The 25,784-nt window shown below is 41.2% G+C and overlaps 1 protein-coding gene across 2 annotated transcripts in view; it reads left to right on the top strand.

Annotated features, from left to right (window-relative positions):
• Positions 1–12,958, top strand: part of RNF32 (ring finger protein 32) — a 117,686-nt gene extending 104,728 nt beyond the window's left edge. For both annotated transcript variants that reach the window (XM_063450806.1, XM_063450807.1), the window contains 2 exons: positions 7,750–7,917; positions 12,617–12,958. In XM_063450806.1, the coding sequence (XP_063306876.1) occupies positions 7,750–7,917; positions 12,617–12,853 (405 nt within the window). In that variant the 3' untranslated portion in view covers positions 12,854–12,958. The remainder of the gene's footprint in view (positions 1–7,749; positions 7,918–12,616) is intronic.
• The last annotated feature ends 12,826 nt before the right edge of the window (positions 12,959–25,784 follow it).

Genomic DNA, 25,784 nt, shown 5'->3' with positions numbered 1-25,784 from the left:
AATAACTTTATTATATTCGCTCCAAGGGAGAGTTCAAAAGGCAAAATGTGTGTAGAACTGTAATATGTTAAGGAGAAGAGATAACTATAAACCTGAGCTGTGTTCTATGCCGAAATCCCCTTATACATTTAATCTAAAGACAAATTACAACATTTTTCAACTTGTTTTATTTTCCTTTGTTTATGTACTCTATGCAATAAGTACCTCTTTTACTATGATTGATTGCAATACCATGAATAAATATTTACACATAAAATGTAGAGTACTATTAATGTATTAGTATGGGGCGCATATTAATAATGAGTAATTAAAAATAATCTTTAAGCAGCCCGACACACTAAAATAAAAAAAGTGGTGATCGGGCAATCTTTAACAGACTAGCTGTTACGTAATCCATGATTCTGATCCACTTTACTAGCGGGACATCACAGATTAGTGGTCCACAGTGGTCCACATTAGTGGTCCACACTACTGCCAAAGATTGCTGACTGCTGGGCCTAACGGTTCTTTTGGGTTATTCTGTCTTCATCAAGGAAATAATTTGAATTGAAACTCGCTTTGGTGGCTGTGACAGAGCACATTCCGAGTCTCAAAAAAATATAATGAATGGCTTTTAATGAGTTTTCTTTAATTTGACTTAACTGGAAAGTGTAAAGTTAAGGTTTCCAGAGGTATTTCTGTGTTTTTTTTTTTTTTGTGAAGTCTTGTTAGGATCAATGCTAAACCGCAGAATGGAAATGATTGTAATTAATACATCCAGAATCCTCAATGAATCATTGGTTCCTGTTTTTCGGTTTATTGGGCCTAGATGGGATCTGAGACTGATATGTTTATTATCAGTCTGACAGAGCCACAGTAGTTTTACGGAGATCTAAGAGCCTCTAAAAGGTCACCGAAACTATCTCATTTATGCCAATATCCACAATCCGTGTGTACAGAATGCAAACTCTTACCTATAATGCAATAGATGGACTTGCGAGCGTCTTTGATCCTTACCTATAAACCTTGCTTGCATAAGCCATTTAATTGAAGTAGGGCATTTTATTGCTGCTATTAAATCTTTTTCATATGCGTCATATTATCTTTAGCAGAGCTTAATGTTAGTAGCGCTTTTTATAAGCGGGTAGCTCGGCTGTGAAATAAAGGAGATAGTTTGGGTATTTTCATACCCTGTTATGTGATTTCTCCAACATTTTAATTGAGTTCTCACCAAACATCATAACCGCAGCGCAGTTTATTTGGCTCCCTTCATCCTACGAAGGCAAACATAATCATACCTCTTTGAGGTGCACCCCCTTCCCGGCTTCAACACTGGGAGGATATTAACCCCATAAAAGCTTATCACCGATGTCCTGATATGCAATAAATTCCAGCCTTTTCATTTTACTTGTGAGGATTGCCATAAGTCAACACATTAGTAAGCAATTTGCTGACATTAAGATGTATTACTCGAGAAATAGAGTTCTTTAAGGTGCACAAAGTTCACCTGACTTCTTTTGTTCGCTCTCCTTAAACCTTTTCAGCTCTTCATACTTAGACTTGCTATTTTACCTGCTCTAATTTTGTTATTGTGCGTCTGTTAACACATCTTTGTTGTATTTTTATCTTTTTTTTTTTTTTTTTTTAAACTCCTGTTTAAAAAAAAATAAAAAAATGTCGGCTACTGAGAGAATAAAAATTAGTTAGTCTCTTGTTTCTTTGTTGCATTTTTGCGTCCGTGCACCTCTTTTAAGATATGGGATTTAAACATTTGAACAGGAAAGTACTTATGTTATTGGGTCGAAGTAGACAAATATCCGAGGTCAGAGTGACAGGGCTTACTGCTTGGACAGTGACTTTAGGGAAACGTAAATTATACACCTTAGGGTTTGTTTGTTTATTTATTTTATAACTTCAGCAACCTAGATAAAGTGTATTCACTCAGCTGTGAATTTGAAAAGCTGACCAAGGAAATTACACATTTTTGTAAAAAAAAAAAAAATGATGAAAGCTAAAACAAATTGCTATCTGACCAATTTAACTTGTTTATAAATGGAACAGAAATTCTTCATAAATATACAACGAAGTAAGTTACTTTGGTATTGCTAATAATTTAATATTTTACTAACAACTGTGAGCTTCCAGTCCTATAGTTTAAAAAAGAAAAAAAGAAGGAAAAAAAAGGTAGAATCATTGGTTTGCAATTTGTATATATCATAGTTAATCAGTGAAAAGACACACCTAATCTCTCTATTCATTGCTATGACATGCATGGCCAATATGCTCTTGCCTATCTGTTTATTTTAAGCAACAAAAGAACTTTTAGCGAAGATAAATTAGAAACTAAATCTTAAAGGAATACATTTCTGGTTAATTGGTTTACATTAGTGCACTAATTTATAATAGCTGTCCAAATCTGTCTAGAAACAAAATAGTCCTGTCCTTTTTTCTCCAAAAAGCACAATACTGATGTTATATGTTTGTTGCCGTGTTAAGCACTGCAATTTCACCTAAGCAAACACGACTGTAAGCCCTATAGATGCTCACTCTGACTAATGGAAAATGTCTATTCGTACCATTAGGAATTTTTTTCTGAACTTTTTAAAAAAATGTTTTACTTGAAAGCTGAAATACTTTTGTAACGTTTCAACTAGAATGTCAGGACAATGCATTTAACATAATAGAAATGTTACCTGTGTGATTAATAATCAGTGAAGTCTATTGAAGTTTTTTCGTTTAATGTTGTGTAAATGCTTTACATGTTGTGAGAATGGCCTTATATATTTATCTGCTGTCTGGAAGTCTGCGCATGTATGCAGGACATATTCGGGGTTATGTACAAGGAGTTATTCGGGCAAAAAGCTCCAATAATGGAGCAAGGGAACTAAGGGAATATTCACATTTATTACCAATGATATAGTGACACAGGCTCCAGTTGCTCAATTCCTGAACCTTTTTGACCTATTACAATAATTAAAATCATTTATATACCGCCAACATATTGCGCAGCTCTCTACAATATTTAAAACAAGACAAACAAGTAATTCTAACAAAACATGTCTGAATACAATACGGGGACATTGCATTCAGTCAACAGTACGTGGACAGTAGGTGAAGAGGGACCTCCCCAAAAGTTGCCCAAATACCTTTCTGAAGTCAATAAGATGAGTACTGGTAATATCATCTACCCCAGAACATACTTGAAAACCAGTGAAAAGACAAATGTACCTTTCTTGGGTAAATACTATTATTATTATGACTATTAAATAATCTTAGTGTATTAGATCTACTTATCGAGTGGTGTGATGCAGTAAAGGCTGGTTCATGGGGGTAGGTGGTGGCTCGCACTCAGTTTTTGTTGCAAAAAATAAATCAAATCTATCGGCATTGTAAGGACTATTGATAAGTGTATGTTAGGAAGAACGTGTGTTTGTCATGATTATATATACAGTTTCCATTCTCCCTTTATTGATGACTGGAGATGCAGTTGTTTTTGAACATGGTATTAGTATTTGGGATTTCAATTTTTTTTTTTTTTTAAATTCTTTATTTTTATTCGTGCATGGAGTAACAATAAAGCGTACAGCGCCACAACAGCTGCTGCAAGCGGTTTGTCATCATTTCAACATGTGGCTTGTTATACAGCACGATTTTTATATTTTAGAACATGAAAATAACAAGATGTAGGCAGTTGCATAAAAATACAAAGCGTGGTAAACATGCGATTTAAATTATGCAACACTCTGAATTATTATGTCTAAGGCAGTAAGACACGATAGGGTTACAGGCTTGCTTCGGTAGACACATATGCCCCTTCCAAACATGTGAACGTATGCTGTCTCACCTATGAGGCAGAAGAGTATACAGATAGCTTGACTTTTTAAGCGAGTTACAAGCGTGGGTTAATGGTGCTAATTAAACCTGCTGGGTGTGCATTGCTTGAGGTGCAGGAACAGGTATGTTAAAAAGGATGTATGCACAATTTTGACAACAATACTGTCCATATTAACAAGCTGAACAGAGCTTATTGTGTGCGTTAGGGTGTGCTTGACAACGATTTTTAGAGATATTTATGTCTTAATGCTGAACTAGGCTGGTGCAATTAAGTAGTTAAAGAGATTATAGACATGGTGAGTGTGGAGTATGTACTAGTGTCAAGATTAGGCTATTGTGCCATGTAGCGACCACTGAAACCTTAGTAAGCTAGCACTCTAACCTGAAATCAAAACGGTCAAAGCATAACTAAACAAGAGAGGATCTACTAGATTTGCATGAACGTAGTGGAAAAATAGCAGTCCAGCAGTCTATGAGGCAGCGAAAGTCACCCGACTCCCACAGTCGGTAAGGGCCGGGCACTTACAGGAGAGTCACTGAGGGAAGGCGCCTCTCTAACCCCGAGTCTTTCTGGTGCCGTTATCGCCAGGACATGGACTCGGAAGCATGCTAAGTCCTGGCCCCACTTCAGTGGAGAGCTGTAGGAGGTGTTGGTGGTCCGTCGCTTCTTTCGGTCTGCAGGCTTCTGTTTGTGTGGCGGGGCTGACTCCGGAGTTGCCCTCGGCCCATGGGGGCCTCTGACGGCGCTGACAGGTGCTGGTTTGGGTGCTCTGCCTGGAGGGGTCCCTCTCTTATTACCTCTCTGGCCTTTCTTATGGGGCAGGGGTGGTACTGCTGCTGTGCGTTCATCCAGTGCTGCCCAAAAGCGATCAAAAATCTCTTCAATGTGTAGCAGGGTTTTGTCTATGTGATCTTGCATGTCGCAATGGATTTGGTTCAGGCTCCGCTTTTCAGGAGCGAGTCCGGGCGCCATCTTGGGAACCGCAGTCATCTCCATGTCGCAGATAGTAGCCTTTAGCTTTGATGTGGAAATACCGTTCCAGCGGGGACCGGGATAACCCCCACCGGTCCAAAGGGGGGGGGGGGACTCGCAGCATTCGCCTCCGACCTGCTAGACACCAGTAAGCGGTAGAAAGGTAAGGAGGCGGCCGTCCACCTCACCTCTCACTCGGCTAGGCCGCAGACCTCCGGTTGCCTCAGAGTTTGATCAGAGCTTCTGTAGTTGGGTCATTCAGTGTTGTCCCCGGTCTTATCTACTTTATGGCACAGCTTTTGGCGTCAAGAGTGTGTAGAAGCCGGTTTTAATCGGTTTAGAAAGCCATAGACTTCAGGAGCCCATCAGACATGCGGCTTATCGGCATGGCGGTCCGGCCCCGCCCCCGGGATTTCAATTTTAATGGCATACTGTATCATGAGGTTAAGTGGGTAAAGCACAAAAAGTCAAGGGGGCAGCACCCCACCATCTTTAAACTTCACCGTTCACCACAGAGATGGTGGCATGAGGTGAATTGCAAAATTGCAGTGAGATACAAATAAATATCCACTCCTTCTTTCGTATGATTGTGTTTCAAGAAGTGGCAAGCATCCAGTTATGGACTGAAGACAAACAGTTGTTGACATGACCCGAGAGAACAGAGGAGGAAAGGTCTAAAATAAGTTAAATGGATTGAAGGATACTGATGGAATGTTGGAAGACGTAAGATGAGAATCAGGAAACAGCATTTTCATGTCGAATGTCGTTACGAAGTGTTAGTCAAAATTCATGTTCCTCAGCATCAAAGATACATAAAGGTCACAAATAAGTAGTAAAAATTAGTGACTTTAGGATTTAGTAACCATTAAATAATTGATCGCTTTAGTTAGAGAATTTCAATAGAGTGCTGATAGTGGAAACCAGATGTAAAGGTCAAGTAAAGAATACAAATTATGAAAACTAGTCCTACATGAGTTGTGCAATAAGCATGTTGGTGAAAATGAGTCAGCAGATCGAGATGGGGTTTTATGGTGGGAGTGATAATTAAAAACATTATCAAAAGAGAAACAATGAAATCATCTTTCAAGAAGTTATATAATAAAATAATGAAAGTATTAAATGATATTGTAGAACAAAAAGATATTGCAGGAATTGGGTCAAAGCAACAGTTGGCGGAGGAGGAAGGCAGAAGAAACATCAGTGACAAGGGTAGACAAATCAGATTTCATGGTAGGGTGAGTGGAGGAGAAAAAAAAGAGTGTTGATAGTCTTTGTCATATTTGATCAATCTCATTAAAGAGGTTTGCATACTTGTTGGCTATGTGTTTAGTGTAGGGGTAAATAGCTCTTATGGGGTGAAGTAGAGGTTTGAAGGGTTGATTTGGTTGATGGACATGAGTGAAGTGAACTGGTTACTTTTTAAGTAAGTGAGAAGACTAGTAGTATGAATTTGTAATGCAAGAAGTAAAATGTTGTGTGAGACATCCACTAGTTATACTCACTGTTTAGAGCAGGGATAGGCAACCTTCGGCACTCCAGATGTTGTGGACTACATCCCCCATAATGCTCTCACAACCAAAATGCTAGCAAAACATCATGGGAGGTGTAGTCCAAAACATCTGGAGTGCCAAAGGTTGCCTATGCCTGGTTTAGAGGTATCTTTAGAGGTAACAAGTGACTAATGTATGCAAGGATTGGAGTGATGGTCTTTGTAAAGAGTGGATTGTTAGTGGCATTATATTCTCTTTAGTAGTTAAAATTATGTATTTGTTATGGAAAGTTGCCAGTTTAGGACAGGTTGAAATAGAAGAGAATTAAGTTTGGAGATTAGTGGAGAATGCGGAGAGAATATGGAGAAAAAGAAAAAAAAAAACACTTTCGACACAACAGGGTAATCCCTAAATCCTGGACTGGTAGGGGGTACGTGAGTACTGGGTTGGGAACCCCTGTAACTGGGAATCACAGGGTTTCTAGAGACACTGTCTGTGTTATTCACTACAGTTTAAGTATTTAGAATTTCAAATTGAAGGCCAGATTAGCTGAGGTTAAAGCATAGCTGATTTAGAGAATGTTTCCATTTTGGCTATTTTAACCTTAAATTTGAAATTCAATTCTAACTTTAGTAAATAACCCTGACAGTCGATGGAAGACAGAGAGAATAAATGTAAATGAGATAAATGCACTGATAGTAAGAATGGAGAATTATGGATAATGTGTGCTAAATTGACAAATTAAAATATAGAGGATCCAACTGGCAATCAAGCTGAGAGGAGATAGTGCAAACAGAACGGTTGCAGAAGTCCTTCCAAGAAGGTCGGTGTACTGTTGCACAGTTTGTTCTATGAACCCCTTCTTATAGTATTGTTTCTTTTATAATCCAGTATATAAACGACTGTACACTTAAAGGGATAATCCAGAGCCCTTAAGTACTTTAGCTTGCTGAAGAGTGGATCATCTAATTTCCTTGAGTAATTTTACAAAAAGTGCAGATTTCAATAGTAATTGCCACTTTTTAAAAATCACCTTTGTTACACCTCCCCAGCCGACCGTCACACACAAGTGGTCCTGTTACTTCCTGGTTTGGTTAGCTCAGTGGAGCTAAACTCAAGAGGCAGCAATTGCCCAGAGCACCTGACTTGCAAAGACTTCTCATTGAGCTGCATTGGGAAGTCTGTGATTGGACAGCCACAGAAAGTCCGGGCGGGGTTAGAAGGGGAGGGCTTGGAAAGGCTGCATATTTTGCAAGCTGTTTTTAGATATACCCCCAATGAGAACATGCATAATTAAATGCATGTATGTTTTTATTGAGGGTATCTCTACTAAACAGTGAGTGGCTTGTCCCTTAAATGTCTACTCTCATTAAAAAGTATCATGCAATTTAATTAATATACAATTCCCAGTAAATTCTTCTTGTGATTATCGGACGCACTCTCAGAAGTAATAATTCAGGCTTTATCTGTCAGCTTACAGAAATCACAGACAGATTGCTGAGATCATTTCAAACAGATATTGATGTTTTTTTCAATGAAATCGACAACTCCATCGCTGTCAGTAGAAATGTATTCCTCCAGTTAGAAGACAAGTACAGCCCCGGAATAAGTGAAGGAGAATGGGAAAAGATACAAATACAGGTAAGTCAGAAGCTATAGGTATTAGACTTGGGATTGTGTTACACCATGTTACTTTATTGTTACGATTTATATAGCGCTAAAATTCTACAGAGATGTACAACTGTCTGCAAGAGATAAACAAGAAAATGTAAAGAACCACTCCAAGGTTAAATTATGGGTGGATCACTGTTTAATAGATAAACCCTGTGCATATATTTATTGCGGGTATAGCTTAACAGAGATTACAAAAGCTGCAGTTCTTATGGGGAAATAGCTTATCAGAGGCTTCTCATTGAGAATCCTCTGAAACAATGCTCTTGTGTGCCCGCACACTGCATAGCGTTCAGAATGAGAGGAAGTATGTGGAGAAGAGAGCGCTTTCCACTTCCATTATCCCAGGGGAACAAACAGGAATAAGCTCCCCTGGCTGTTTGATTGACAGCCAGTGGGGTGTTTCATTAATTAAATTCTAAAAAGTGTCTTTTTAATGTGATACTCCTTACCACTGAAGCACTTCAGCAAGCCGAGTGGCCCTGAAACTGTAGGGAAAAAGGTAATCCTTATTTTTTAATGAATTAAAAGGATATTGTTTAAAAACAATGCAAACTACAAACTCCACCATCTAAGCGTGCTTTAAACATTTTCCCAAGTGCACTAATTCCCACACCAGGAACAAACCTTTATCCCATTAATTTCTCTCCAGCAGGGCATATGTGATAAGAAATGTATCTCCAAAAGCAGGTTCACTCATAAGTTAGGATGAGTAAGAACTTCTCTATATAAACTAATATTGGCCATACTAATGCCTCAATTTGCCCATCGACAGCCCATGGATCAGTTCTCTCGTAATATCCACTAGGACTAGGAGGAGGTTCTCCATCTGAAAAACAGAAGAAACGGGTGGATCTTCTAAACCCTTAGTAACTTTAGACTTCCCTCCTTCCTTCCAGACCATTTGTGGTGGAGGGAGGAGTTCATAAAGCATGCATGATCTGCACAATGCTAGTATCCCTTCCCTCAAAAAAAAGACACGAGAACAACAAACTTCCTAATACGGAAGGAGCAATAGCCATTTACTATTTATCATGCTGTCTTCTGCTCCATGAGATAAAGTCAGTAAAGGAAAACTGTCTCCAAAAATACCTACAGTGAGGGGAAAAAAGTATTTGATCCCCTGCTGATTTTGAATGTTTGCCCACTGATAAAGAAATGATCAGTCTATAATTGTAATGGTAGATGTATTTTAACAACAACAAAAAAAATCCAGAAAAACACGTCAAAAAAGTTATACATTGATTTGCATGTCAATGAGTGAAATAAGTATTTGATCCCCTATCAATCAGTAAGATTTTTGACTCCCAGTTGTCTTTTATACAGGTAACGAGCTGAGATTAGGAGCTCTTAATTACCTGTGTAAAAGACACCTGTCCACAGAAGCAATCAATCAGATTCCAAACTCTCCACCATGGCCAAGACCAAAGGGCTGTCCAAAGATGTCAGGTACAAGATTGTAGACCTACACAAGTCTGGAATGGACTACAAGACCATCGTCGAGCAGCTTGGTGAGAAGGTGACAACAGTTGGTGCAATTATTTGCAAATGGAAGAAACCCAAAATAACTGTCAGTCTCCCTCGGTTTGGTGCTCCATGGAAGATCTCGCCTCTTGGAGTTTCAATGATTATGAGAACGGTGAGGAATCAGCCCAGAACTACATGAGAGGACCGTGTTAGTGATCTCAAGGCAACTGGGACCATAGTCACCAAGAAAAGAATTGGTAACACACTACGCCGTGAAGGATTGAAATCCTGCAGTGTCCGCAAGGTCCCCCTGCTCAAGAAAGCACATGTACAGGCCCGTCTGTACAATGAACATCTGAATGATTCCTAATAGAACTGCGTGAAAGTGTTGTGGTCAAATGAGACCAAAATCGAGCTCTTTGGCATCAACTCAACTTGCCGTGTTTGGAGGAGGAGATATATGCTGCCCATGACCTCAAGAACACCATCCCCACCTTCAAACATGGAGGTGGAAACATTATGCTTTGGGCGTGTTTTTCTGCTAAGGAGACAGGACACCTGCACCGCATCAAAGGGACGATGGACAGGGCAATGTACCGTCAAATCTTGAGTGAAAACCTCCATTCCTCAGCCAGGGCATTAAAAATGGGTCGTGCATGACAATGACCCAAAACACAGCCAAGGCAACAAAGGAGTGGCTCAAGAAGAAGCACATTAAGGTCATGGAGTAGCCTAGCCAGTCTCCAGACCTTAATCCCATCTGTGGAGGGAGCTGATGGTTCGAGTTGCCAAACGTCAGCCTTGAATCTATAATGACTTGGAGAGGATCTGCAAGGAGGAGTGGGACAAAAACCCTTCTGAGATGTGTGCAAAGAAACAAGAAACATCTGACCTCTGTGGTTGCCAACAAGGGTTTTGCCACCAAGTACTAAGTCAAAGGGGTCAAATACTTATTTCACTCATTGACATGCTTTTTTGACATGCGTTTTAATGGATTTTTTTTGTTATTCTGTCTCTCACTGTTAAAGGGACACTATAATTACCAGAACAACTATAGCTTAATGTAGTTGTTCTGGTAAATATAATCATTGCCTTCAGGCATTTTCATGCAAACACTGCCTTTTCAGAGAAAAGGCAGTGATTACATTGCCCCTAGGAACACCTCCAAGTGGCCACTCCTCAGAGGGAGATGCTTCCTGGCTCAGTGCTGCACAGTAGGCAGCAGTGCAGTTCAGCGTCTCCACGCTCGGCATGGGGACGTTGAATTTTCCTAATAAAGATGCATTGTTTCAATGCATCTCTATGAGGAGGTGCGGATTGGCCAAAACAGCATTTGGCCCCGCCCCTTGACGATTTTAGCCAATCCAATGCTTTCCCAATGCGAAAGCATTGGATTGGCTAAAATCAAAATTATGATGATGTTACCAAAGTTTTATAAAAACGCGAACCAATTAGTTCTTCCATCACTAGAAATTTAGAGAAGTAAAGACAAAGGTAGACTGTTCAAGGAGTCTGGGGTTAGCGTGCTCTGCAAGTTGACATAAAATGCTAAAATATATAGCATTTCTCACAGAAATAAAATGTTTATCTCCTAATGAAACAGGTTCCATAACAATTAAAATAAAACGGCGATATTAATGCTGAAACTATATGGTTACATGTTGTGTATTTTACAATTAAGTTATAATAAATAACTTTTAGTGCACCTCCTGGCTTACCCTTGTGCTCTGCGGGCGGCTATGTTTAGCTCTCTTTGATCCAAAGCACCACGTACAATTAAATGTCTGAAACTGTCCTAGAATGCAGTATGGAAATGCCCATCACATGGATTTGTGAATACAGACTAGCTCTTAATTACCTGCACAGTCTTTGATTGGATAAGCAGTGTTAAACCCAAAGAGGATTTAAATATGGCTGCCCCCATAGAGCAAGGCTAAGGCAAGCCATGTACTGGAAAAAGTTATCTACGTATATGCATGCGTTAAAAAAATTATACATATAGGAGGACAAAATACATGCAGATTTTTATTTTAAATAATAAGAAGAATTACAGTTTTTGTTTGTTTTTGTTGGCGGAGTGGGAGTGACAGGACCGAATGCAAATAAATAAATAAAGATAAGATATCGTTACCAAAACGAATTCTAATTGAAAAGGCATGAGTACATGTGGTGAGCTTAGGGTTCACTGATATAACATCTATTTAATTGACTACTCCACACTAAATATTAATAAAACAAAATTACTATTTAGTATACATACCCCGAATGAATACATGCATGCATTTTTGCACTACTGCATGTAGTCACTGGATGTACATCTACAAAAAACTTGCAAAAGCTGTAGTTCTTTAAGCCCTCCCCATTTTCCCCCAACACAGACTTCCTTTTTTTATTGAGAAGTTTCTGATTCTGAATCTCGACTACACAAAGGGGAAAGGGAGCAGGAAGGATGCTGGAGCACTGGATGAAGCTGCAGAACTGGGGAGAAGAGGTGCAATCAAACACTGTGGACGTACGCTCACAGGCTCATAGGAACACGGGGGGCAGGGCAGGCGCACAATCCCTGGTTGTATGATTGACAGCCAGAGAGGTGTTTCATAATTGATTTATAAAAGTGTTGATTTCTCAAATAACTTGGCACTTTTATAAATGGTCATTTTAATGGGATATTCCATAAACACAAAGCACTTTAGCAAGTGCCAGAATGTTATGGTATGGCGTCTGCATCTTAAATGTATATGAAAAGTATATGATGTGCGCAGGCCTCCCAGCCGTGCCGATTTTGGCAGGTTAGTCCCACCATCCCAAATTTGTCCCAGCTGACCAAAAAAGGTCTCCCTACATGGTCTGCCCTACTTGGTTGGAAGACAGGCTGGTGTGCATTTACCCGAGACTGACCTGTCAATTCTACTGGTGGAACCTTCATTGGGTGGAGTCAGTGACGTAAATCAGATAACTGGTTTGCCTTCTTTTATTCCTCTCACCTGTGTCCCACTTCATAGGACGTCGAAGTTTAGAGATAGGTGCATGTGGAAATGCCGCACCGCTCAAAGGCGAAACATTGCTAATGATCTGTAAGTTAGTTGAAATAGTAAATTTCTCTTTTACTGGTTCGATTGCATTTTTGTATTTCTTTCTCCACAGATACCACACAAAGAATATAATTGTGTTTTTTCTTCTACTCTTTCTTTTCTCCAACTAGGCCGTTCGACAGGAAATATTTGACTGTCCAATTTGTATAATGCCACTGCATCATAAAACGGATTGTAGTCGAAAGGATGACATTATAGACCAGTCCACACGTCCAGTTGTTCTTTTGTCTTGTTCACATTTGTTTCATTTTGCTTGTTTACAGGCGTTTGAAGAGTTTACAACTGGCGACATTCCTATATGTCCATTATGCAGATCTTTTTACAAAAAAAAATTAGTCTCATCATAAATGTTTCTATGGTTGAAACAATGACTACGCAGTACTAATTCTTCCTGTATGTTTGATATCCTTTCAAATCAGAAGGATAGAGGTTTATAAAAATATACCGAAACATCTGCTGTATAAATGTGTCAATAAACGACTCTTCGTGTATTGTTATTTATTTATTTATTTATAAAATATTTCACCAGGAAAGATATATTGAGATTTCTGTCATTGTCATGTGTGCCCTGGGCCCACAAACATTCCATTGTTACAAGAGGGTACAATGTAATTTTCAAATACACATAAATAAATTTAACCATGATTACAGGTGCATTCTGCTTTGAGATATGTTGACAAAGATATCTTAAAAGAAATTTAGACTGTAGGAAGATTTGACTGTGTCCAAGAGGTTATTCCATAATTGCGGTGCTCTGTAGGAAAATGAGGATCGATCCGCTTTCTTTTTGTATTGCGGTATGCTAAATAAAGTGCAGATACTAGACCGGAGGCTATAGCAGGTGGGAACCACTGGGGAAAGCACTCTACTCAGGTAGGGTGGGAGCTTCCCAGAAAAGCTCTTAAACACAAGGCTGAAAATATGAAGAGTGGGTTGGGATTCCAGCGATAGCCAGTTTAGCTCTTTTATCATGTCACAATGGTGGGTTATGTAATTACCTTGCAGCACAATGCGGCAGAATGAGTTTTACAATGTAGTAAGTTTATGAAGGTGGGTTTGCAGCGCAGGTATATACACTACATCCCTATGTTCAATGATAGGCATTTACATTTGTGTTACAATCTGTTTCCTTACTGTGGGACTTAGGCAAGATTTGTTTCTGTACAGGGCATCTGGTTTTGGATAACATTTAGATCAGAGTTTTTCAATGTGGAGGCCAAAAGAATGGGGTCTAGCAATATACTTAAATATTTGACTGAACAAACTGCGGTCAGTGTGTTATTTGATTTTGTTCTGATGCATTAATGTGAATTTTGTAATTTATGTACTGTTCCAGTTTTGTGAAAGTTTTTTCAGTGTTTAGGAAAAGGTTATCTGCAATCCACTTTTCTACCTCTGTGAACTGGTCTTTGAGCACAGCCTTGAGGCTTTGCGGACATTAGACAGATCATTTCTGAATAATGTGAATAGTGGGGGGTCGAATATGGAGCCTTGGGGAACACCACATGTAACTGGGAGAGGGAGGAAGGCAATGTCATAAATGGACACATATTGTGATAGATTTGATGCATACAATTGAAACCAGGTTAGCGGATGATCACCAATACCTGAGTTTTCAAGTTTTTGCAATAGAATGCCATGGTCTACTGCAAGGGTTTCTAAACAAGTCATCAAGGCATGCTTTGAGTCCAGGGTTTAAGGATTACCCAGTTGTGTCTAAGGTGCTTTTAGAAAGAAAACCAAAAAAAACACCTTGACACAACAAGGTAATCCCTAAATCCTGTACTGGTAGCTGTGCCTTGAAGACTGGTTTGAAATCCACTGGTCTACTGTGTCAAATGCCTTGGCAAAATCAAGGAAAACATCTCCAGTTAGGTCTCCTTGTTCCATGCCACTTGGGATGTCGTTGCAAACTTTTAAGAGGGCACTTGTTGTTGAGTGATTTGGTTGAAAGCCTGATTGATCAGGGGTTAAATAGTTTGAATAATATTCACAAAATTGCGTGTGAATGCATTTTTCTAAGATTTTTGAAAAAACAAGCAATGATATCAGAGGAAATTTCGATACGAAAGTATTGTCACCACTTTTATGGATAGACACTACTCTTGCAGTCTTCCCAAGTTTGGGTATTTATCCAAACACCACAGATTCAATAATAAAGGTTGCAACAGGTTTAGCAATTGCCAACACACTGAGTTTCAGCAACATTGATGGGATTTGATCAGGACCACACTGGTTTTTCATTTTTATATTATTAAAGGAACACTATAGTCACCTAAATTACTTTAGCTAAATAAAGCAGTTTTAGTGTATAGATCATTCCCCTGCAATTTCACTGCTCAATTCACTGTCATTTAGAAGTTAAATCACTTTGTTTCTGTTTATGCAGCCCTAGCCACACCTCCCCTGGCTATGATTGACAGAGCCTGCATGAAAAAAAAAACTGGTTTCACTTTCAAACAGATGTAATTTACCTTTAATAATATCTCAATCTCTAAATTGAACTTTAATCACATACAGGAGGCTCTTTCAGGGTCTAGCAAGCTATTAACATAGCAGGGGATAAGAAAATCTTAATTAAACAGAACTTGCAATAAAGAAAGCCTAGATAGGGCTCTCTTTACAGGAAGTGTTTATGGAAGGCTGTGCAAGTCACATGCAGGGAGGTGTGACTAGGGTTCATAAACAAAGGGATTTAACTCCTAAATGGCAGAGGATTGAGCAGTGAGGCTGCAGGGGCATGTTCTATACACCAAAACTGCTTCATTAAGCTAAAGTTGTTCAAGTGACTATAGTGTCCCTTTAACCCCTTAAGGACCAAACTTCTGTAATAAAAGGGAATCATGACATGTCACACATGTCATGTGTCCTTAAGGGGTTAAGGTGTTTATTAATGTCACCAACAGTCACAGGTCTAAAACTGATTTTCTGGATGTGGAGCCTGATCCGCATTTGTAATTTTAGAATGGGTGTCACTTGCTAGCTTATAAATCAATGTGGTGGTACACCTGACAAAGTTATTATTAAAGGCATTTGCTACATCTTGGGGCTGTTGCAGGGTTTGGTTGTCCATTTTGACAGTGGAGGGATGGGAGTGGACCAGAGAGTTTTGTATTTCATTGATATATTGGGTCTTTGCAATTTTTGTTTCTTTTGTGCATGCATTTCGCCATTGTCTGTAGACACAGTGATCATTTATGGAGACAGTATGCTTTAACTTTACCACAATGAATCTCTAAACTGGTACATTTGAATGTGATCAGCTGTAACCCAACCCACAGTGGGCCATGCAAATTCCAAACTTGCAAGAGCTCAGGCTGAAGAAAAAAAAAAAAACAATTGCACAGTCTAGATCTAGGGTTTAGACTTCATTTGTGCCGTGGGAGGTTCTTGAGATAATTTAGAAATGATTAAGTAATTGCCTATTACCTACTACTACTAGTGGTATTAGAAGGTATGTTTATTGCTGTTCTGTCATATTATACTTCATCCTGGTAGCTTATGCTGTGTATTTGGGATGTGCATGGGCTTTAAAATGTGTAATATTTTATTTTATTACATGGTTACATAGGCTAAAAAGAGACTTGCATCCATCAAGTTGCGGTTGATCCAAAAGAAGACAAAAAAAAACAAAAAACGGTTTGAAGTGCTTTTGAATTTTGCAACGAACTAGGAAACATTTCTTACTCGACCCCAGAATGGCACTCAGATCTCTCCTATGATCAAGAAGTGGTTACTTCAACTATTGAAAATTATATCCCTGAATATTGTGTTTTTGCAAGTATTCATCCAATTGCTGTTTAAACATCTGTACAGACTCTGATAAAGCCACATATTCAGGCAGAGAATTCAACATCCTTATTCTTACTTTAAAAAAAATAAAAATAATAATAATAATAATTTGGCTTAGACCAAGTCTCCTTTTAAGAGTAACCGTGTGGCCGATTTCTGAATACATTTCCAGACAATTGGTTGTATTGGCCCCAAATATATTTGTATGCCATTATATAATCTCTGAGGCTCTGTTTTTTTCAAACTAGACAGATTTAAATTTTATTAATGACACGGAGGCTCCTATTATGCTATCTCTTTCTTACTTTATTCCTCAGCAGCAAAGAAAAAATATACTGAAAGAGAAAAATATGTAGAATATGAAATATATAACCGATACAACCATATCTGCCTAGTAACAGGGCAGCCAATCAGTCTCTAGGAACAGTCCATAAATCTCCATCCTTGTACTTCCACTTCCTCTTTCTTTGCTGCTGTCCTCAGACCAGCTAAGTATTATTTTCTCTCTTGCATTTTTGTGATTGATTTTATTTGCTAGGGTTATGCACCCTGTCTTTTTTGATGATTGATTATTGTTGGTATTATTCTGTTTCATTTTCTGTATGTTTGCGTTGGTATTATTATCGGATTTTATTGGTAATTCTGCTATTCGCCTCCCCTGCATTTTTTCCGCTGCTTCCCCTGTCTGTGTTACTCTTTTATTCACCCAGACAGGGTTCGCGGCTAACAGGGGAGATTTGCACCGGAGCTTTGGCTCTCTAGTTTCCCTTCCCTTTCCCCTCGCGGCCGCGTGTGCGGCCGCGTTTATCTGCCGACCCGACCATTATCTCCTTGCACCCGCTGGTGCGAGGGAGTTCCCGGCCGCGTGTATTTCACGCTCTCCTCGGCCATTGGCGGGGGAGGAGCTTGGGAGCGGCCGCGGCGCGCTCTGCACGGCGGCCATTTTCGGCATCGACACTCACGTGGCTGGGTCGGTTCAACGGGTCGGCTCCCTATACCTCTCTTATTACTGTATTTACTGTGCAGGTATTTTTCTTAGTGGGTTACTCAACCCCTTTACCGTTTAGGTTATTTGTTCTCCCTAATTCCTGTTCAGTTTAGATATTTAACTTCGCTTACTGCCCTGTACCTGTTATAAATATTTAAAGGTACAGTACTTGGATTTTATAATTTAATCTGCTTATCATGCAGGCTAGAGATGAGGGTTCTGGTAGCCCCAGTTACCCCATTATGGACCCCTCTCAGACTCCTAATGCAGGGGACTTAGGCCTTACTCCCTCCCAGGAGTTCCAGGCCCTTATTGATTCTACTATGCAGAGGGCTCTGGCTTCGGCCATGGGGACCGTGTCCTCGTCCCTCTCCCACACTATCCAACAGGCGTTAACACTGCCTTTGACCCCTGTCATGTTGCCTGCTCCCATGCCTGCAGTTCAGACTCAGGCGGGTCGCAAGGCTCAAACTAAGGTTAAACATGTCTCTCCAGATGTGACGCAGGTGTTACCTGCCCTGACTGACGTGCCCATGGCCGTCCAAGATGGCGCGTTTCCGCGCAAGAGAGCCGCTGGCCGGGCAAAATCGGCCAGAAAATGGAAACGGGCGCGTGCCCGTGATGATGGATCGGATACCGATCAGACTGGAGAGTCGGATTCGGACCCCCCTGATTACGCCTCCTATGAGGAGGGGGGCTCCGGCGATGAGGCGGAGTTTGACGCTTCGGCACTTCCTCCGGGTGAGGGGCAGGACATCTGTGATCCTCAGGGTTACCCCCTGTTCGATCCCGATGATCTCCGCCATCCTCGCTCGGCGGAATGGGACCCGCCCGCGCACATTGCCAGTTATCTGGCACTTCGTATGCGTACCCCTCTCTCCAAAGAAGGGCGCAATAAATTGAGGGCCGAGTGCCCGAGGCCTTCCGTGCCTGATGCGGCGTGCAAGACGCCAGAGGTTGACCCTCAGATCTCCCAATTCCTGGCTAAAACAGGCTGGAAACCCAGGAAGGGGCTAGAGTTTTCACTGCATAACTGCCAGGACAAGATCCTGGACACCCTGGGCCCCGCTGCCAAACTCTATGAGCTTTTGGAGGCAGCTAAAGCTGGGACAAAACCCATCGACCTCGATGAGGCGATTGGGTGGGTCCAGCGGTTGATTTGCCTCCTTGGCAACGCAAATACGGCCATGTCGGCCGAACGCCGCAAGGCGATCTTGCTCAAGATTGAGCCTAAGTTAGTGAACCTCGCTGTGAAGGAGCCGGGTGCCTCGGCCAAAGGTATGCTCTTTGGGGAGTGCTTTGTCAAGGATTTGGGCTCCTTTGTGCGTACCTTCACCGCTCTTGATAAAGCGCAGTCTAATCTAAAGCGGGTCTTTGGCCCTAAGGTTTTCCATGGGGCCGGGAGGTATAGGAGCCGTCCGCCCGGCCGTGGAGCTCGAGGTCCCTCGCGGACCCACAGAGGTTCCTTCTCCGCCCCCCGAACCTACCAGGAGTATAAGCCAACACCCTTCTTCCCCTCACGTGGGAGACCTTGGCAAAGTCGAGGAGGTCGTGGACAACCCTCATACAGACGCCCTTACGGTGAGTACCCCAAAACGTATGTCTTGCAGAACGAGTGTGGGGGGCAGGTTAGCACTATTTCTGGAAATGTGGGGTATGATCACCACGGATGTATGGGTTCTGGAGACGGTCAGGGGTTTCCGTCTGGATCTGTTATCCCCCCCCCGTCCAGACTTTTATCCCACAGGAAATGAGACTGCCGGACGATCAGTCCGAGCTAATTACCGCGGAGATCGCGGAGTTGTCGGCCAAACAGGCCATTCAAGAAATCCCTTACGACCACCCAGGATTTCTGAGCAATTTGTTTCTTGTCGCCAAGAAAGGCGGAGGTGTCCGCCCGGTGATAAACCTCAAACACCTGAATTTTTTCCTCCGTTACCATCACTTCAAGATGGAGGGTGCACACTGTCTCCGGGACCTGCTACGTCGAGGGGATTGGATGGTCAAATTGGACCTCAAAGATGCCTACTTGACTATACCCATGGCAAAAGAGCACTGGGACTTATTGCACTTTACGTGGCAAGGTCGTCGATGGCGGTTTACCTGTCTGCCGTTCGGTCTATCTTCGGCTCCATGGTGTTTCACGAAGGTGATGAAGCCTGTGGTGGCTTTCCTCAGGGCCCGAGGGGTCCGCATGATTATTTACCTGGACGACATATTGATTATGTCCTCATCCCCCGACCAACTTCTCAGACACCTGGGATGGACGGTAAACCTCCTGGAAGGCCTGGGCTTCCTCGTGAATTGGGAAAAATCCATCGTGGCACCAGTACAGAAGATAGAATTCCTGGGCTTCGAGGTCGATTCAATCACCCAGTTTCTGTTCCTACCGGAAAGCAAACTTCGGTCGATGAAGAAGGAGATACGGCGTGCACTACGGGCCTCCTCTCTCTCCGTCCGGCAACTGGCGAGAGTGATCGGCCTCTTGGCCTCTTCAATTCAAGCGATTTTCCCAGGCCCATTACATTACCGGGCCCTACAACGTTTGAAAGGTTCCCATCTTCGGGCCGGGGGCTCGTACGAGAGCGTATTGACCCTGGACGACGACTCCAGAGACGAGCTACGATGGTGGTTGGACCACATGGAGGCATGGAACGGCCGGGCCATCTTCGGCTCCGCGCCGGACATGGATATAGAGTCGGACGCGAGCCTACACGGTTGGGGCGCTCGCTGTGGCAGTATCTCCACCGGTGGAAGATGGTCCGAGGTCGAGTCGACCCTACACATAAATTGCCTGGAACTTCTGGCGGGTTCGTTCGCCATTCGGAGTCTATCTCCGACTCAGGGGAATTGCTGCGTACTACTGCGCATGGACAATGTGTCCGCAGTCAGGTACATAAACCACCTGGGGGGTACGAAATCGAAACAGTTGGCGAACCTGGCACGGGACTTCTGGCAGTTTTGCCTCCACAACGCTATATCGGTTACGGCCGAACATATTCCGGGACTGGACAACGAATGGGCGGATTGGAATTCGCGTTACCTGAAAGATTCAGGAGACTGGCATTTACTATCCTCAACCTTCCAAAGGATGGACCGACTATGGGGTCCTCTACACCTGGACTTGTTCGCGTCCAGACTGAACTCCCAACTGCCCCAATACTTCAGTTGGAGACCGGACCCGACAGCCGCTGCGGTGGACGCGTTCTTACAGACGTGGCCGATAGGGCGCCACTTTGCGTTCCCACCGTTCAATCTGATATCCCGGACGCTGACGTACGCGACCAGACAGGATTGCACGCTGGTAATGGTGGTTCCCCTGTGGCAATCTCAACCGTGGTTCCCCCGTCTCCTGGAAATGGCCATAGACTTCCCACGGTTGATCGAAATGAGGCCGGATGGGCTTCTAGACCCGGATGGGAACTCGCACGAATTGGTGGATCAGAACTTGCTCCAACTCACGGCTTGGCTGATCTCAGGGGACCCTGGTGTGTCACGGACGTTTCGCAGGCGACTGCTCGACTCTTGGAAAATGCCTGGGCGCCAGGTACCAGGCAGGCCTACAAGTCCGCATGGCGCGTGTGGTCTAGCTGGTGCTTGGGAAGATTGCTGGATCCACTTTCTGCCCCTCTAACTGCTCTGCTCAGTTTCCTGACTGAACGTTTCGATTCGGGTTTGGCCTATCGTACCCTTAATGTTTATAGATCGGCTATTTCGGCCGGACACAGAGGGCTAGATGGCTCTCCGATTGGACAACATCCTGTTGTGTGTCGACTGTTGAAGGGTATCCGTTTCGCTAGGCCTCCAAGCTCTAGATACTCATCATTCTGGGACGTTAACGTTGTCCTTGGTTTTTTTTTGGACTCCTGGCCCCGTAATGAGGACCTGACTCTCAAACAGTTGTCATGGAAACTGGTCATGCTTCTGTGCTTACTTTCGTGCAAAAGAGTATCGGACGTCAGAGCTCTGGATTGGAACGCGATTTCGTTCACCCCGGAAGGTGTGTCGTTTAATATCTCAAGGAGGACTAAGTCGGCTTCCAAGTCGGTGGACTACCCTAGGTGCTCCGTCAGACCGGCTTTATGTCCTGTGGCTTGTCTCCAGGTCTATTTGGCTCATACTCGTCAGTTGAGGTCAACGGACTTGCCTCCACTATTTATTTCCTTTAAGGCACCGTTTCTACCTGTCTCCTCGACTACGTTAGCCCGCTGGGTTAAGGGTCTGCTTTCCGCTGCAGGAATTGATACTTCGATTTTTTCGGCACATTCGGTTAGGGGTGCCATGGCATCGAAGGCTTCTACGATGGGATGTCGTCTGGACGATATCTTGAGAGCGGCGGACTGGTCTAAGGAATCTACGTTCCGTGATTTCTATTTCCGCCCGATTGAACATGTTTCTTCGTTGGTGGTGGCTCAGCTTTAAACTAGCATAATAGGAGCCTCCGTGTCATTAATAAAATTCCCAGATTTTACTAATAGCATGACGTAAAGTCATGATTTTATTAATGACACGGAGGCGAGTATTATTCCCACCCACCCGCCCATGGATCTGGGGTAAGTTTCTGTTTATGGTTCAATCGGGGTGATCTTTTTTTTTTCACTCATGGTAAGTACACTTGGTTTACTTGTTTTGAATGCATATTCTCGTCGGGTGTGACATATATCTTTATTAATCTAACTAGGATACTCGTGATGTACAGGTTTTATGTATACGATATGTTACACTCAGGTCCTAAGTTTGGAGTTTACCACATATTTCTTTGTTTTACAGCTTGATTTCGTTTTGTGGAAGTTACCAGTTGGAAAGTTACTCGTTACTAATATGGATGTTTCGGTTTGGGTCTTCGGTTCAGAAGGCAAAGAAGAGGAAGTGGAAGTACAAGGATGGAGATTTATGGACTGTTCCTAGAGACTGATTGGCTGCCCTGTTACTAGGCAGATATGGTTGTATCGGTTATATATTTCATATTCTACATATTTTTCTCTTTCAGTATATTTTTTCTTTGCTGCTGAGGAATAAAGTAAGAAAGAGATAGCATAATACTCGCCTCCGTGTCATTAATAAAATCATGACTTTACGTCATGTTATTAGTAAAATCTGGGAATTTGCTATCCTTTATTCATAACTAGACTTTTCCATTCCTTTTATTAATTTTGTAGCTTCTGCATTTTTTCTAGTGGCGTAATACCCTTCTTTAGAATAGAAGCCCAAAATTGCACAGCATATTCAAGGTGTAGTCTTAGTATTAATTTATAAAGAGACAACATTATAATTTCCATCTCAAGAATTAATGCCCCTTTTATACACGAAAATACCTTACTGGCCTTAGCAACAGCTGATTGAGATTTGGCGGTTTGGCAATCCTGTCTTATGTAACCGAGGAAATCGATGAATGCACATACATAAAGTACCTTGAGTGTGAAACTGTTCCTGTTGGTCAAAATAGATATCTGTATCATTTATTCTTTTCTTGAAATATCTCCTTATTAAAATTTTAATGTGGCAGTTGAGAAAATTATTTACGTGAAAAAGAATTTAACCCATGACTTTTGTACACAAACAGATTTCTCCAATTAAATAATTGCTTTTTTAGATAAGACAATCAAAGTCACAGTTAGGAAACACAAAACAAACTTTATTGAACATATATGCAATTACAAAACAAAATAAAATGTATAAACCTTTCAGAAACATAACAAATCATAATACACACAAAGCACAGACCACGGCTAAACACAATAAGTGATCTTTTTCACATTTCTTTTTATCAAAGTGAATTTTTATCTCCTTTAATAATAAAGGAATATTGAAACAGGTAAACAGAGAAAAAGAGTGTCATTATTGAAGAGTAATTGTAATGAAGTTTTAAAAGTGTAGTCATCAGTCGAACATTCCGTTCGTTTCCACGGTGACTGCTCTACTTTAAAAACAATATCACCAAATTGCTCTTAATAAGTAAACCTTGTACCCAAGGAAACGGAAATTTAAATCATGTTTACTTGTCCTATACAGGCTAGTATTTGGTCTACATTCGTACTACACAAAATGTGAAGACATTTGTTAACTTAAAACTGCATGATAGGAAATCAATGTGAAAACACAGAGGGGTGTTCTTTACTTAGCACTGATCACTCCGGACAGAAAATGTATCAACTCAATTCGGGTTAAAAAAAATAAAAAAAAAATGTAAATATGGGGCTTTGAGATTAGCTCTAGTTGAGGTTATTCGGTAAGACCACACAGCTCCCAGTATTCAGCCATATACTACCTTGATGTATGGTCTGTATATGGCTATAGATAACTAAAGTCATCTTTGACATACAGATTTTGAAAGTTAAGCCAAAAGGCTCACGAACAGAGCATGTTTTCTGGACTCCATCAGTAAGATGTGTTGCCCCTCTGAGGGGATTCTGAAATCCTCCGCTGTTGCTATGTTCTGAGCAAGGATTTTAAATGACTTTGAATTCTTTGAAGATCCGAAAAAGCACAGGCATTTAAAGATGAACATAATCCTTTCAAATTCTCGGATTGCTCTGATTATCATAAAACCTTTTAAGGACCACTGACTTTCAATGTTGTTGTCACAACTTGATTGCAAAGTGTCAGCAATACCCTGTAACAATTTTAATAAAAACTAGGAGTCGGGATCAGGTGAGAAGTAGTTTTATCATTTCAATTACTGCCACTTTAAATGAACCTTATCCTCAATACAAATATCCAGATTATTTAGTACGACCAATTATATGTAATCTTTAAAGGATTAGAACAATGGACTCTAAAATTCAGATCTTATTTTCAGCGGAGGTGAATTTACATTCTTATCAGGAAAAGTATGCTCAGTTAGGAAAATAACTCCATTCTAGTCGTAACACGATTTGGTCTCAATTAAAGAAAAACCTTTTTGATTTTTACTTCCAGACTTTGAGGGTAACTATGTGTAAACAAAACTAAAATGTGATTAATAAAATAACCCCCACCCCCCAAAAAAAGAAAACACGTTATTGCTCTTATATTTCATCAAGTGCATAGTATTTAAAAAAACTTTTTTTAAAAAGTGAATTTAAGAAAAAAAGAGAGAGTGCTTAATTATAAACGAAAATAAAAATAATTGTTATGTTGATGATCAAATACCGATTTAACGGATTTGGTAAAGCGATTGCATATACATAAAACCCTGTAAACTACCTAATTTTAAAATGTATTGCATCACAAAAAGAGTTCAACATGACTCAAATTCTCAGTAGGTGGAATAATATATTGATCTATGCTTAATATATTCACATTTGGAGTGTTTTAGTGACGGCAGGGTGCAGTACCCTTTGGCACCAAAGGGTTTTTAAAAGGAATACAAACACAATCTAAAAATGTAAATCCACTATAAAGTGAAAAATTCACAGTAACATTTCAAGCAAAGCTATATATAAAATAAAATGTAACAAAACATCTAAATCTATGTGCTCACAAAGTTTTACAATTGATGCAGAGTGTAAGCATTTTACATTTGTTTTTAAGAAACAGTATAATGTTGGTATTTCCAAACACAAAGGTTTTATCATATATAAGGTTGTCCAGGCACAGACTGGCATATGATGTAAATATCTTGTATACCATAATGCCGTGCAAAAGAAAACCAAGAAAGCACAGTGCTTAACAGGAAATGGTGTGTAAACCTAGCTCTAATGCATACCTCACCCCTCTATGTCAAAATAGTTTGTAGTCAATGCACCTTTTTCTGTAACCTCCGTAAAATCTTGTACCCATAGAATCAAAAATGGGAAAAATGTTTCAATCCAGAAGTGTTGCTGTGCCCAGTGGGCTGGAAACACAGATCTAGGGATCACCTCAATATGTTCAAAATTACTTCTCGAATTAGATCAGCATGCAGTCCTGAGATTGTTGCCAAGCTACAATTTGCATTATTTTCAGTGCACTGATAACTGATGGGAATGATAAGGAGTTGAAGTCAAACGACCTATTACTTTTATAATAGTCAGTGGTGAAGCCTTTCAAATTACTAATCTTAAATTAATCTTATTCCACAGAGCGCTTTTTGCCTAACGTAGTCTGTAAACAAAGTTTAAAGGGACACTCCAGGCACCCAGACCACCTCTGCCCATTGGAGTGGTCTGGGTGCCAACTCCCACTACTCTTAACCCTGCAAGTGTAATTATTGCAGGTTTTTTTTTATAAACTGCAATAATTACATTGCAGGGTTAACTCCACCTCTAGTGTCTGTCTACTAGACAGCCACTAGAGGGAACGTCCTGATTTATAGCAAAGATTTTCTTTGCTAGAGCGTCGCTGGACGTCCACACGCTGTGTGAGGACCTCCAGCGTCGCTCATTTCCCCATAGGAAAGCATTGAAAATCTTTTTCAATGCTATCCTATGGGGAGCGCTAATGCGCATGCACGGCATTGCCGTGCATGCGTATTAGGTCTCCCCGGCCAGTGGGCGCGATCAGTCTCGCCCACCGGCCGACGGAGTCAGTAGGAGGAG

This window comes from Pelobates fuscus, chromosome 4 (genome assembly GCF_036172605.1).
Source record: "Pelobates fuscus isolate aPelFus1 chromosome 4, aPelFus1.pri, whole genome shotgun sequence".
NCBI lineage: Eukaryota > Metazoa > Chordata > Amphibia > Anura > Pelobatidae > Pelobates > Pelobates fuscus.
Note: the sequence above shows the minus strand (reverse complement) of the source record. Positions and strands in the feature narration are given on the sequence as shown.